The sequence below is a fragment of the Blastocystis hominis genome (assembly GCF_000151665.1).
Source record: "Blastocystis hominis, Singapore isolate B (sub-type 7) whole genome shotgun sequence assembly, scaffold_1".
NCBI lineage: Eukaryota > Bigyra > Opalinata > Blastocystidae > Blastocystis > Blastocystis hominis.
In genome coordinates this window covers 397,425-409,846 of record NW_013171816.1, presented here as the reverse complement: position 1 = coordinate 409,846, position 12,422 = coordinate 397,425, and the positions used below count along the sequence as shown (strand labels likewise).

General features: G+C 45.1%; 2 protein-coding genes; one reads left to right on the top strand and one right to left on the bottom strand.

Moving 5' to 3' along the window:
- Nucleotides 1–1,102, top strand: part of GSBLH_T00000741001 (uncharacterized protein) — a gene marked incomplete at its 5' end in the record, with an annotated part of 2,778 nt that extends 1,676 nt beyond the window's left edge. Inside the window, one exon of the mRNA XM_013038990.1 lies at nt 30–1,102. Within this exon, the coding sequence (XP_012894444.1) occupies nt 30–1,088 (1,059 nt within the window). The 3' untranslated portion in view covers nt 1,089–1,102.
- A 407-nt stretch (nt 1,103–1,509) lies between these two features.
- Nucleotides 1,510–2,425, bottom strand: GSBLH_T00000740001 (uncharacterized protein; the record flags this gene model as incomplete). XM_013038989.1 has 2 exons in its annotated part: nt 2,191–2,425; nt 1,510–2,159 (listed from the first exon to the last, which is right to left on the bottom strand). The coding sequence occupies exon 2, from the start codon at nt 1,696–1,698 to the stop codon at nt 1,510–1,512; it is 189 nt and encodes a 62-aa protein (XP_012894443.1). The 5' UTR covers nt 1,699–2,159; nt 2,191–2,425.
- Nucleotides 2,426–12,422: the final 9,997 nt, after the last annotated feature.

Sequence of the window (12,422 nt, the reverse complement as noted above, 5' to 3'; positions counted from 1 at the left end):
CTCGCTTACGTTACAGTAATTACCTTGAGGTACAGTCCGTGCTTTCTGGAATCCTCACCTTCCTGCTGTTCCTCTTCGTCCGTAACTGCATTCTCCGTGCGAAGGAGTCGTTCGAGCGTGCCCTCAAGTTCTACCCTATCATGGTCGGTGTGACTTTTGCCGTGAACATTTTCTTCATCATCTACAAGGGCTCTCCTCAGCTCAATCTGGACGAAACTCCTCTCTGGTTGGGTCTGCTCATCTCTGTGGTGCTGGGCGTTATCATTTCGGTCGTCCTCACCTTCACCATGGTTCCTTGCCTGCGCAAGCGTTCTCTCAAGATCCAGACCGAGGAGGACAACGCCAAGGCTCAGCCTACCAAGTCCGTGTCTGCGAACCCCGACGCTCCGATGGCTGCTGCCAACACGGCCGTGACTGTCAGTGTGCCTGTGGAGGAGACCAAGAAGGAGACCAAGGCCACGAAGGATGCTCTGGGTGTGCTGAACCAGGACGTGCATGCGGAGCTGAAGGATGAGGAGTCGCAGGTGTACAAGATGCACAAGAACGCTGAGAAGTTCGATGCTCGCACGGAGCACGTGTTCACCTTCGTCCAGGTCGTTACCGCCACCTTCGATTCGTTCTCGCACGGTGCCAATGATGTCGCCAACTCGATTGGTCCCTTCGCTGGAGTCGTTTCCATTTACGTGAACCGCGGAATCTCGGACAAGTCCGAAGTGCCCATTTGGATTCTGATTCTGGGAGGTGCTGGTATCGTGGCCGGTCTGGCGACGCTCGGATACAAGATTATCGCTTCCATCGGAGTCAACCTGGTCCGTGTCACTCCTTCGCGTGGATTCACCATTGAGCTGGGAGCCGCCATCGTGGTGCTGATCGGATCGCGTCTGGGAATTCCTCTGTCGACCACGCATTGCCAGGTGGGATCGACGGTGGGTGTCGGTATTCTGGAGGGCAAGAAGGGTATCAATTGGAAGCTTTTCTTGGAGGTTTTCGTTGGTTGGGTGTTGACTCTGGTTGTGGCCGCTCTGATGGCTGCTGGGTTCCTCTGGTTCGCCATGGGAACCCCTACTATGCTCGTTCCCTTTAAGTAATGTTTACATTCTATGGTGTGTTTGTTTGGAAACAAAGGACGGTGGAGAGATAGAGAGAAAGAAAAGGATTAGTAGTTAGGTATTGACGTGAAATGCATAATAATTTTTGGCAGCCTTTTTCGTGCCATTCCAGCCGTTGTCGGCCATGCTAATCCGTCACTCCGCCTCGTGTCACTATGGAATCCAGACTGCCCCTGACGCCGCATTTCAGCAGGGAACAAGTTTTCGCGCAAAACTGCCTTGCATAACTACTCTCGGGAGAGTCAATGATTCCCCTGTTAATCACGCTGTCTATGGTAAAGTAATTGTACTACTCCATGCTTATTCAAGGCTCACCCAGGAATGGTTATAATTGTTGGGTCATTCCGTGCAAGTATCGGAACCCTTACATCACTTCCATGACTATTTTGTTCAGACCCAATCAAGTCATGTTCAACAATGTGGATTCTACGAATGTGGTCACCAACTCAATGACGAAGAGATAATGATTCCTCCTGGATACTACACGATCGGTCAAATCAATGCCATCCTCAACACCATGACCGATACTACGTTCTCGATATCTACGAAGGCTTCGAGTTATGGATGTATTTATATCCAGTCCCCACATACCATCGATTTCACCAATGCTCCGGATATTCGAGAAATCCTCGGTTTGGAAGAACGAATGGTCATTTTATCCACTTCGTTCTATGGATTGAATGTGATTGATATCACGCGAAATCTTCAGGTGATCCAAGTGTACGTGTCATTCACGATATCTTGTAAGTACAACTTCAGTAAGGTATTCAAGAAGATAGATAGATAGATAGATATCAATGTCTATCTTCTATTTATATATCTGAAAAGTAATAGTTTGATTGTTGCCTCCAACAAATAATCAGCCAGATATGTCTCACAGCTTGATATTGGACAACTACTCATTCCCATAGAGTCCATTCTTATGGATTTCAGCTTTATCATCAACAATACTGATATCGCTATTAGTGAGTAATTCTATTCATCCTAATGAGTTGGGAACCAAAGCATTTCACTTTCATCAACCAACTCAAACAGCAAGTATTATGTATACTATTGTTATTCATGCTCGTAATAGAACAACATTGTGAATCACTTTGTATCCCTATTGAAGTGGTGTACAATTCGATCCTTCCTTTAAATAGGAGATATTCTGCATTATTTGGCAGGTGGGGGATACTATACGGGTTAGAATAAGAGATAGTATTCTCTGGCAATATAACAAACTCTGATAGGTTCAGAGTGCATCAAAACGACAAAAACTGCACACCAACTATCGAAAAACCTAGAAACAGTGGAATATGAATATATCTCTATTTGTTCGTATAAAATATATTATGTATTCTACCTTATTTTGCTCAGTTCTTCAACGACACACCCACCTTTCTCACAAACTCTACTATTCGATTCTACTATACACATATCACATATTATTTATATAAATGATAACCCAAAAACTGCTTATCGCTAGCTTTTCCATTTTCATTCCTATCATCATCTTCTACATACCCTATTTCTTTCTATCCCATCTATATAAAATTCCAAATGAATAGAACGAAAAACAAAACGCTTCCACTGGAAACAACACTCTTCGATCTATTCATTCCACAATATCCCATTTCCGCTCATCTCCTTCCACTTCACAGTAAAAACAACTCCCTCCCTATTCGAAATCTATTCTTCCACTCATACCCAATTTCAACACTATTTTCACAATTGCACAATTCCTGTGTATTTTTGAAATCATTTGTTTTACAATCAAAGCTATTAGCTTCGTCTTACTGGGTTTGAATGTATTCAAAATTTGGAGTTGGACTTGTATGTCCTGTCTTTTGCTTTGTTTTCGGACTTCTATGTGTTTTTGTGTGTTGTGTTGTGGGAATGTAAGTATTGTAGCTGGGATGGATTCTGTCCTCAAGTTGGTGTGTTTGAAGAAGCTAGTGTAGTCTTTGCTATCGTTACTTTGACTAAACTGTGTGTGTGAGATATGCATCGTGAACGCATTCAATACCATAATGGCGGTGGACCCTGGTTCCATTTTTGCTGTGTGGAGTGTGTTCCGAGTGAGGAATTCCTGTGCTTCAAACTGTGCAACGTGGCGAACCCATTTATGCCATGTGCGACCGCGGATACATGGAGATAACTTGCAACGTGGGAGGTATCTGGTACAGGCACGACGTTCTTGCCTAGGATATCTGTTCTGTTTCTCGTATTTTCATTTTCATATTGTGAGGTGGTAGAGTGTGGTAGAGAGAACGGATTTGCGATGAGTGAAAGGGCAAAGTATGGGAGCAAGAGCTGTAGGTTTGTAGAAGCGGAGCGTGTGTGGAACTTGGGAGAATGGGACAAGAAGGCGGAGTATGCGAACTGCTGTGGGGACGGTCCTCGCCTCTGATTGATGCGAGCCGAGTGAATTGGAATGGGCAGTGGGAGCAGGCGAGTTCCAAGACGGTGCAGTTCTGCATTTGTGGGTCTGTGGAGCATGGGAAGGTGGAGGTGTGCGTGGTGCGGGCGTGTGGGAAGTGGTGGAATGGAAGAGAGGTGAGGTGCGTGGCGGTGGTGTGCCCCGCGGACGAAGTGGCGGGGTAGCCGGAAGGGCACTTGGGGCAAGTGTTGGATACGAAGTGCGATGTGGACTAGTGGGGCATGATTACGTATCGCTGCAACGCCTATCAGCAGTGGGAATCGATCGATCGATAGGGGACGGGCTCCTGCCAGCCCATCCTGCCGATGCTGCGCTGCGCTGCGCTGCGTGGCGGGCGATGGGGCGAGGGACGTGGCGCTGTGGACGATGGGAGATGGGAAGCAATCCACGATGTACTGCACGAGCAATGTGGGCGTGGGCGAGGTGATCAACGACCCATTCGAGCCCATGAACATCCACATCGTGTTTGAATTGGCCGAGGCCACGTTCTCCTATCCCACCACCGCGATCTCCATCTCCGACTACACCATTGGGTTCACCTTCGCCTTCGATGGCTCCTTCCCGCGGTTCTGCGAAGGCACGCACGCTCTACATCAATGCCAACAGGTTGGTGTCCCGAAACGGCCTCCCCTTCCCCGCGGAAACCCTCATCGCGACCTTCTCGACCCGCGCCGGCGTTCGGTTGGCGTTCGGTTGGCGTTCGGTTGTGGCCTGCTCGGATTGTGGAGAGCGCGATTGGTATGAGGGAAGTGGAGTAGGCGCAGCGCAGCGCAGCGTGTCTGTGCAGATGGAGGTTCCCTGGAGCAGTGGCATCTCCGATGAAGCCCCGATGGATGGCCTTGATGGGCAGCAATGTGCAGAGCCAGTTCTTCGAGACGCGCTCCGTGTTGGTGGCGGGCGCCATTGTGAACAGCGTGATGGCCATCAGCTGGCGTGTCCGCAAGGGCGCCTCCTGGTCCGCCTTCGCGTCCTTCTCCGTCTACCGCCCCGTCGTGCTGCTGCCTCCCTCCCTGCCTGCCTCCCTCCGCGCCCGTCGTGCTGCTGCCGCCTTCGAAGCCACGCAGGTGCGCTGGGTCTGGTGGTGGTGCGAGCTCTTCGTGCAGGCCTTGGTTGGCTCCCACTCCCAGCTCTTCGCCGCCGACGCGCTCCTCCAAGAGGGCGACGTCCAGCCACCCGAGCTCTCTCTCTCTCTCTCTCTCTCGATGCGTGCGTGGCCTACTGGGTGCGCGTGGCGCTGTGCTCCGCCGCGTGCTCCATCCTCTCCGAGGCCTCCTCTCCCATCACCCTCGCCGCGTATGTCGTCGCGCCCGGCGCGGTGCAGAACCTCGAGGTGGCCGCGCTCTCCTCGACCTCGCTGCGCGTGCAGTGGGCAGAGCCGGCGGAGCTGGGCGGCGCCAGCATTCGGTACTACGTGGTGCGACGCTCGTGGATGGCGTCGATGGCCGTGATCCAGAGCGAGAGCGAGAGCGAGGTCGCCAGCACGAACTGCTTCCTGGACCTGCAGAGCGTGCAGAGCGTGCAGAGCGTGCAGCACGCGCCCATCTATCTGAGCGTGGCCGCGTTCACCGGGTATCTCTCACGCCAAGAGAAGATCCCCGCGGTTCTGTATGCGGTGTGTGTGGAATCAGGCGGAGGGCATTGAGTGGGACTGTGCGATGGCGATTACCGGATCCTTCCATGATCTCTGCACCGCCACGTGCGAGCTTCGCGCTCCCGCGACTTCCTCCTTCCTCCTTCCTCCTTCCGCCGAACCGTCTGGTTCCCCGCGGGACGCGATGTGTGGGACGTGTTGGAGGGTGGGATCCCCGCGACTTCCTACACGCTGGAGTGCGTCCCGAGCGAAGTGGGCAGTGCCGAGTGGATGGGCAGGCAATTCGGAGTGTCCACGATGGCCACGTCGGAATTCGTTGGGTGTTGGTGGTGGACGGCGAGCCAACCTCCTCGCTCACCGGTTCGCTCTGGGTGTGGGTGTGGGTGTGGGTGTGAGTGAGCAGGAATCTGGTGGGCGATGGGGTGGGGTCCGTGGCTCCCTACGAAGGTGTGCAGAGTCGACCGGGCTCTCTGGATCTCTTCCTGTCCAACTGGGCGCAGAACGCCACCGTGGTCTCCGTCACCCAGCCCCTCCGCCTCCGCCTCCGCCTCCGCCTCCGCCTCCGCTTCCTCTTGGCCTACGACGTGACCGGCGCGCTCATCCGCGCCCACCTCGTCGATCACGCCTGGTGCGCCGTGGGTCGCGATGTTTCCACGTTTCCACGATCCAGACCGATTTGGCAGTTGCTGAGAGAGAGAAAGAGAGAGAGAAATGGTTGCGGTGTTTGGTTTGGAAGATGGATGGATGGATGGATGGATGGATGGAATTGTAGAGATGTGGAATGGTTGAAGCGTTGTAGGATTTGAATGAGAATCGAAAATGTGTTTAGGAAGGAAGGAAGGAAAATGTAGATTTAGAGTGTGTAGGGTGTTGGAATGATTTAGAAACATGAACATAATAATAATAAGGTTTTGTAAGTTGATTGTTGAAAGAATAGAATAGAATATTTAAAGTGTATTCTTTGGTTTAGAGAAATGATATTACAGAACAGGAAATCATTTGTTATTAATTTGTGAAGAAAGGTGTCTGTATGAAAAACACTGAAACACAACCAATTTCGATTTGATTCACAATGGTTGTTTTTGTTTTATTCAATCCAATGATTCCTATATGAATATGATTTGGCTAGGATGATAGATGGATGGATGTGATATATGGAATATATACCAAAAAAACACCAATAAAGAGTGATAAGACAAAGTGACTGATGAACGAAACTCTTGCCGATAACAACACTATTCACAAAGATATTAAGAAAATAGAAGTAACATAGACATTTCAGACGATGAAATATACTTTTCCTTGAAAAGAATTTTCAAACAACAACGATTAAAAATGAATTCACCTCCAAACTATTATTACCAAACAATCGAAACAAAAGGAGGCGAAAAACGATCGATTTCTATTCCTAAACTATTCCCTACAGCAAGAATATTACAACACAGTTTAGTTAAAGCAAAGTACTTCAATAACAAAAGCGGAATCATGTATTCATGACCTTGTTAGTCACCAATTATTTCTTTATTGCAAATAAGTGATTCGAAGAGAAAAGATGATGGATATGTTATCACACTAATATGGATATCAAGAACTCAAGGAACGGCTGTTACTCCTGGTTAGTTACAAAACGCATGGCGAAGAGAGGAATAAAACAGATCATAAAGAGCGTGTTTGGAGTGTGAATTCAGCAGAACAAAATGAGCTCGATGGATATGACGACTGCTCTGCACGGCTTTGACGCTGAGCGAACTGATCACGAGCGACTGCACGTGGGAGAAGCAAATGGGAGCGTACGCTATCGAGTTTGTTCCAGTCGATGTTCAGTTGACTCAGATCGATTCGCTTAAAAACCGCGATCGGAGAAGACGGATGTTCGAATAGAATTTCTTGCGAAGCGACTTCCACACGCGGACCGCGCGACTGAGCCTTAGGAACCGCGGAAATCGCTTACTTGCAGATCGATGACCACATTATTGTTTCCATCCACTGATAATTTGTGTTCCTCTCGGTGGTATAGCACCATTGTGGCGGCGTCGAGGGATAAATACGACGGAATCGACTGAATGAACACGCACCCCAACAAAAGAAACGCCTTTGAATTGAAAGTTGTACGACAAACGGAGCCGAATGAAATCGATGAAAAGCCGATCGCGTGGCTGATGACTGCTGATGATGTTGTTCCCTTTCACTCCTTCTCCCAAATCGGACTTCGCCAGTTCTTCCGAAACGACCAGCGAAAAAATCGAAGGGCGAACCAGCGATCGAACGAAGAACTTTGTGTACTACACGTTTCGTTTCCCTGCAAAATCCCACTTGATTGTCGTATTCTCGGTTGATCCAGAACAGAATATCGTCGTTATTCTGAATGCTACGCATGATAGAACGCCTTGGTGATCTACCTCTGCTTCGAATAGTCCTCGATATACACGTTATAAGGTCGGTTTCGCACACTCTGGGTGAAGAAAGTCAAGTCCGGCGAGCTCACCACCATGTGAAGCAGCGAATCACTCGGATGAGTCTCTCCAGCTTCTACTCTTCATCGAATTCGAATCGAATTCACCTCGCAGCGATCCAAACGGTTCGTGTCTACGATTTATTCCTTTGCATCCAATTCGAACAGAGTCGATTCCTCGCTTTCGCGAACGTTCTTATCCAGTCCAAAGCTGCTATCCAAACTGAATTGCGCTCCAGGCGTTCCGCTCGTTTGGGACTGCAAATCCTGATAGCGTTGACTGTGTGAAACCTACGCTTCTCAAGATTCAGAACAAGAAACGTTGGCCAAGTCGGGAGAAAAGGCGGAAGGATCGTTTTCATCACCCGAAAGAATGCCTTGAAGCGGCAAATCGTCGAAGTAAACTCGACTGGACAGAGCGGAAGGGAGTTTGGGAAGCACTGAATACAAGAGAGAAAGGAATGCAAACAAACAGAATCAACTTCGAGGATGGGACGAAGCAAAGCGCATTGCTTATAGAAACCTTGAAGCTGCTTTTGAATCTGATCGATACTGCCTTTGCATTTATTCACATCCACGGATTGAACAAAATCTATTCCAGAAATCGGTACCATTTTGATTACCATTGGTTTCGGTTCGATAGAAAATCGCCTGCATAAACCCAGGAACGATCGAATCACTCTTCTCTACTGAAAATCTGAAAATCACAGACAGGTAAATCACCAACCGAAAAAGAGGAGCTTGAAAGGGTGATATGGGAGCAACCGAAACCAAATCCACGCCCACAGCAGCTTCGTGAAGATTGTCCTGTGTCATCTGCGTTCGAATTCGGATAGAAAAGATACGTTATAGGAAACTCGATCATCGATATAAATTGGAACGGAAGGTGTGATAACGATAATGTGGGATCCATTCATGTCAAACAATGGATTTCGTTTGTTTTGTTTGATATCCTTAAGAATGACATTGAAAGCAATGAGTGGAGAAGAATAGTGCGAAGGAGACAAAACAACTAGGTTCCATCGATTCAAAATCGTTACATTTATCCGAAGAACTCTCTCCGAATTGATTGCAAACGATGGGGACTTTGCTATTTCTCAATCTCCCACACAAAAACAAACAAATCCGAGCCAATATAACTAATAAACTTGCGGATCTCGATCTTCACGTCTTCCAAATCGTCCGTTCGATCTTTACACAACACCTATTATTCTGAGCAAAATAACCCCGATTTTTGTACTTTCACAAACGGCTTTCTGGATTGTTGCTCAATAATCGACTCCCCATGAAACATGTCCAAATCTTTTCGTTAGAAACAAACATTCAAAAACCCAACGCATCATCAGCATCACTGTTACCAAATGATGCGTGTTTCCCTGTTTCCACATTTCTTGGATCTTTCGCAGACACGAATCCGCTACGATTTCGCCTCGAAAAAACCCGCTCGAATCCATACACAAAATCTCCCTCGTTATGTGCACCACCACATACATTCGGCAGTTATTTCGATAGAAAAAGCAATTCGTTTCCGCGGCTATCACACCTCCGAAAACAGTGCGATTTCCCGCGGTCAAGCGAGTAATCTCAATTTCGCACTCATCGAGGTTTTAGTGTTGTTGCACGTACACAAACTGCCGCTGGAGGCTTAGAATCTTCTGCCAAATCTTCTGACGCGGGAGACAGCCAGCGATGATGATGATCTCGATGGAGCTGAGAGCGACGGATTCTCGGCTACAGGAACCTACCTGCACTACCTGTTGAGGAAGGAGGTTTAATGAGCGGCCCAGCTTTTCTTGGATACTGATTGCGACGTTGTTTTGAACAGCAGTGAGCGAACCAACTTCCAAATAGATCGTGGGCTTTTGGTTTTTGGAGGTTTAGAAATAGAGAATATCGCCTTGTTCGATTCCTGGAAAGCTACTGGGGTTGAGAAGGAGCGTGGTATTGGAAAAGGTAGAAGAATGGAAGTAAATGGTTTTTTCTCCGAAAGACCGAATAACTGGAATGCGGGTCGATGTAATTGGAGATTCTAGAGGAAAGAGAGTGAAGCTTAAGGACTGTTAATGGTTTCGGTGTGCTGAAGGGTGGAAGACCACATACCCGTATCAATCTGTGTGAAAAGACGACAAATAGTATTTACTGGAGAGAGTTCATCAACAGTTGGTAGAGGTTCTTTCGTTCGGTGAATAAAACTTGGATTATTATTCCTTGGGTTTTTAGATTCCTCTTGGAGACGTAATTGTTCCCTATGGTTCAAGGAACCGAACTTTTACAATACGCGCGTTTTCGTCTCCTCTGATTTAATATTTGGAGTGAATTCGACATACAAAGGAAAAAGAATGGAGAATGTAATAGGAGTAATAAGAAGAATGTGATTATGTCACAAACACAAAATTGAAAGGAGATTTGAAAGGAAAGAGGAATAGATGATAGAAGGGTAAAAATACTTGATTGTGGGAAAACAAATGTTGAATTGAGTTAATGAGGATGGAGAAGGTTAGGGTAGTGATAGCGTCACAATATTTTAGGAGATTAGAGGTTGAGTTGCCAAGAGAGTGCGAAGTTCTTTTGGAAATAGACTTATTATGGCGTGGGATGTTGTGAAGTAATAGAATTACAAAGAATATGGATGTTATTTCCAGAAAACAGCAAAAATATGGAGGACATTGAGTTATCACTCAGCATTTGGCAGGTTGAATGTACACATTTAGAATCTGTTCCTTTTTTCAAAAAGAACAAGGAAAACGATGATGGACTATCATTATAATGTTCCACGCACTACTCTATCTGTTTCATTCCATTATTGTGGATTATATTGCAAATAATACATTCATGTACGACATAGGAGAAATGATAATCATTCACGGTTCTTCTCTAACCGATTGCCATGGTATATTCAATAATATATTAGACACATTTCGAGATACATAAAAACAAATGGAGCTTGCATTATGTTCTACAGGTATGGAAACTATAATTCCACTTAGAATAGACAGATTTTACACTATTACACATGGACAATAAGAATAGAAGAGGAATATTGTGAGCACATAGGAAACAGCTTAATTCGATCAACATACGATATGGATGCTTACTACTATAGTGAAATTACAAAAAGAAATACTAAAAACCTTGAAAACAGAGAACAAATGAAAACCAAAGGTTAAGCAGTGTCAAATCTATATTATCACTATATGTACAGTAAATAGATGGCCTTTTTATAGTTTGAACAAAGAACAATTACATCTATCGAACAAAAATATGAGTGACCGCTTGAATATTCTTGGAAAACACATGCAGAAAAAAATGATTATTACACGAGAAGACGCGAAAGAATAACAAAAAAGAGGAAATGTACAATGTACAGTAATCATTGATGATTATAGAATAATGATTACTCTATATCCAAAGAATACTATCAGTATAATGATGAGTAACTTAAAAATGGGAGAAGACTGTGCCTCTGGCATTGAACTAACCACGATTCGTGTGAAAGGTTCTGGAAACCACAATGCTGACACATGGTGGGAATATGATGTTTCTGAACAATTTCCTATCAAGTCAGCCAATGAAACGCATGGTTCTGTTAATATTGAGGTGGGCAAACCACATGAAGGGTGTCTAATAAGAACAACGCTGAAGAATTCCAAAATGGAAGGAGAATCATGCATCTATTCTAAGGATAATGTGTTGATGGCGAAACTAACATTTGTGGATGGAATAGCGACAGGACCGTGTTTTATTTATAATAATGGTTATTTGTTCTTTTCTGGCTATTTTGAAAATGGTTATCGCGAAGGGAGAGGAAAAGAATATGACAGAAATGGAAACCTGATATCAGATGGATATTATTCGAAAGGCAAGAAACTAAATATAGAACCATCGAAAGAAATGGGAAAAGAATATTGGAAAGAATATGATAACAATGGTAAACTGATTCGAATTTGTCAAAGAGATGATTTCGGAAAGTATAATGGAATATGTTATACTTATAAGAATGGCAATTTGGATCAATTGAGTCACTGGGAGAATGGATGTGAAAGTATATACAATGGTTATTTCCAGTTATATGATGAGGTTAATAAGAGATGGTTTAAAGGCAATTTTGAAAATGGTTATCGCGAAGGGAGAGGAAAAGAATATGACAGAAATGGAAACCTAATATCAGATGGATATTATTCGAAAGGCAAGAAACTAAATATAGAACCATCGAAAGAAATCGGAAAGGGATATTGGAAAGAATATGATAACAATGGTAAACTGATTCGAATTTGTCAAAAAGATGATTTCGGAAAGTATAATGGAATTTGTTATTCATTTAACTCAGAAAAGATAAGTCGTGTAAGTTTGTGGAAAGAAGGGAAAGAAATAGAATTGCTGAAGCAATTCAGCGATGATATCATGACGGAGTATAAGAATGGTAACAAAGTATATGAAGGCGGATTTTTAGATTCTCTGGAATTACAATATCCAAGAAATGGAGAGGGAGCAGCATATGGAAAAGATGGGAAAACAAGGATTTTTCAAGGAAACTACAAATTCGATAAACGTCATGGCAGAGGATCTAAATTCCAGAATGGTTTGGCAACTAAGGAAAGAAAGTGGACATTGGGTAAAAGATCACCTGTTTTCTGGTGTATTGAAGCTTTCATAATAATTTATGTACTTCTAATGGTTATTGGTTATATAGTTGATGTTGCAATTGGAGTTTCATTACTGATATTATTGGTAATTCTAATAGTAATCCGATGGATACACTACAAGAGAAGTGATAATACAAAAGGGAAAAGACATGATTTGGATTTCGTAAGTGCTATGGTTTATACATGGTCATTACATCGTAATGGA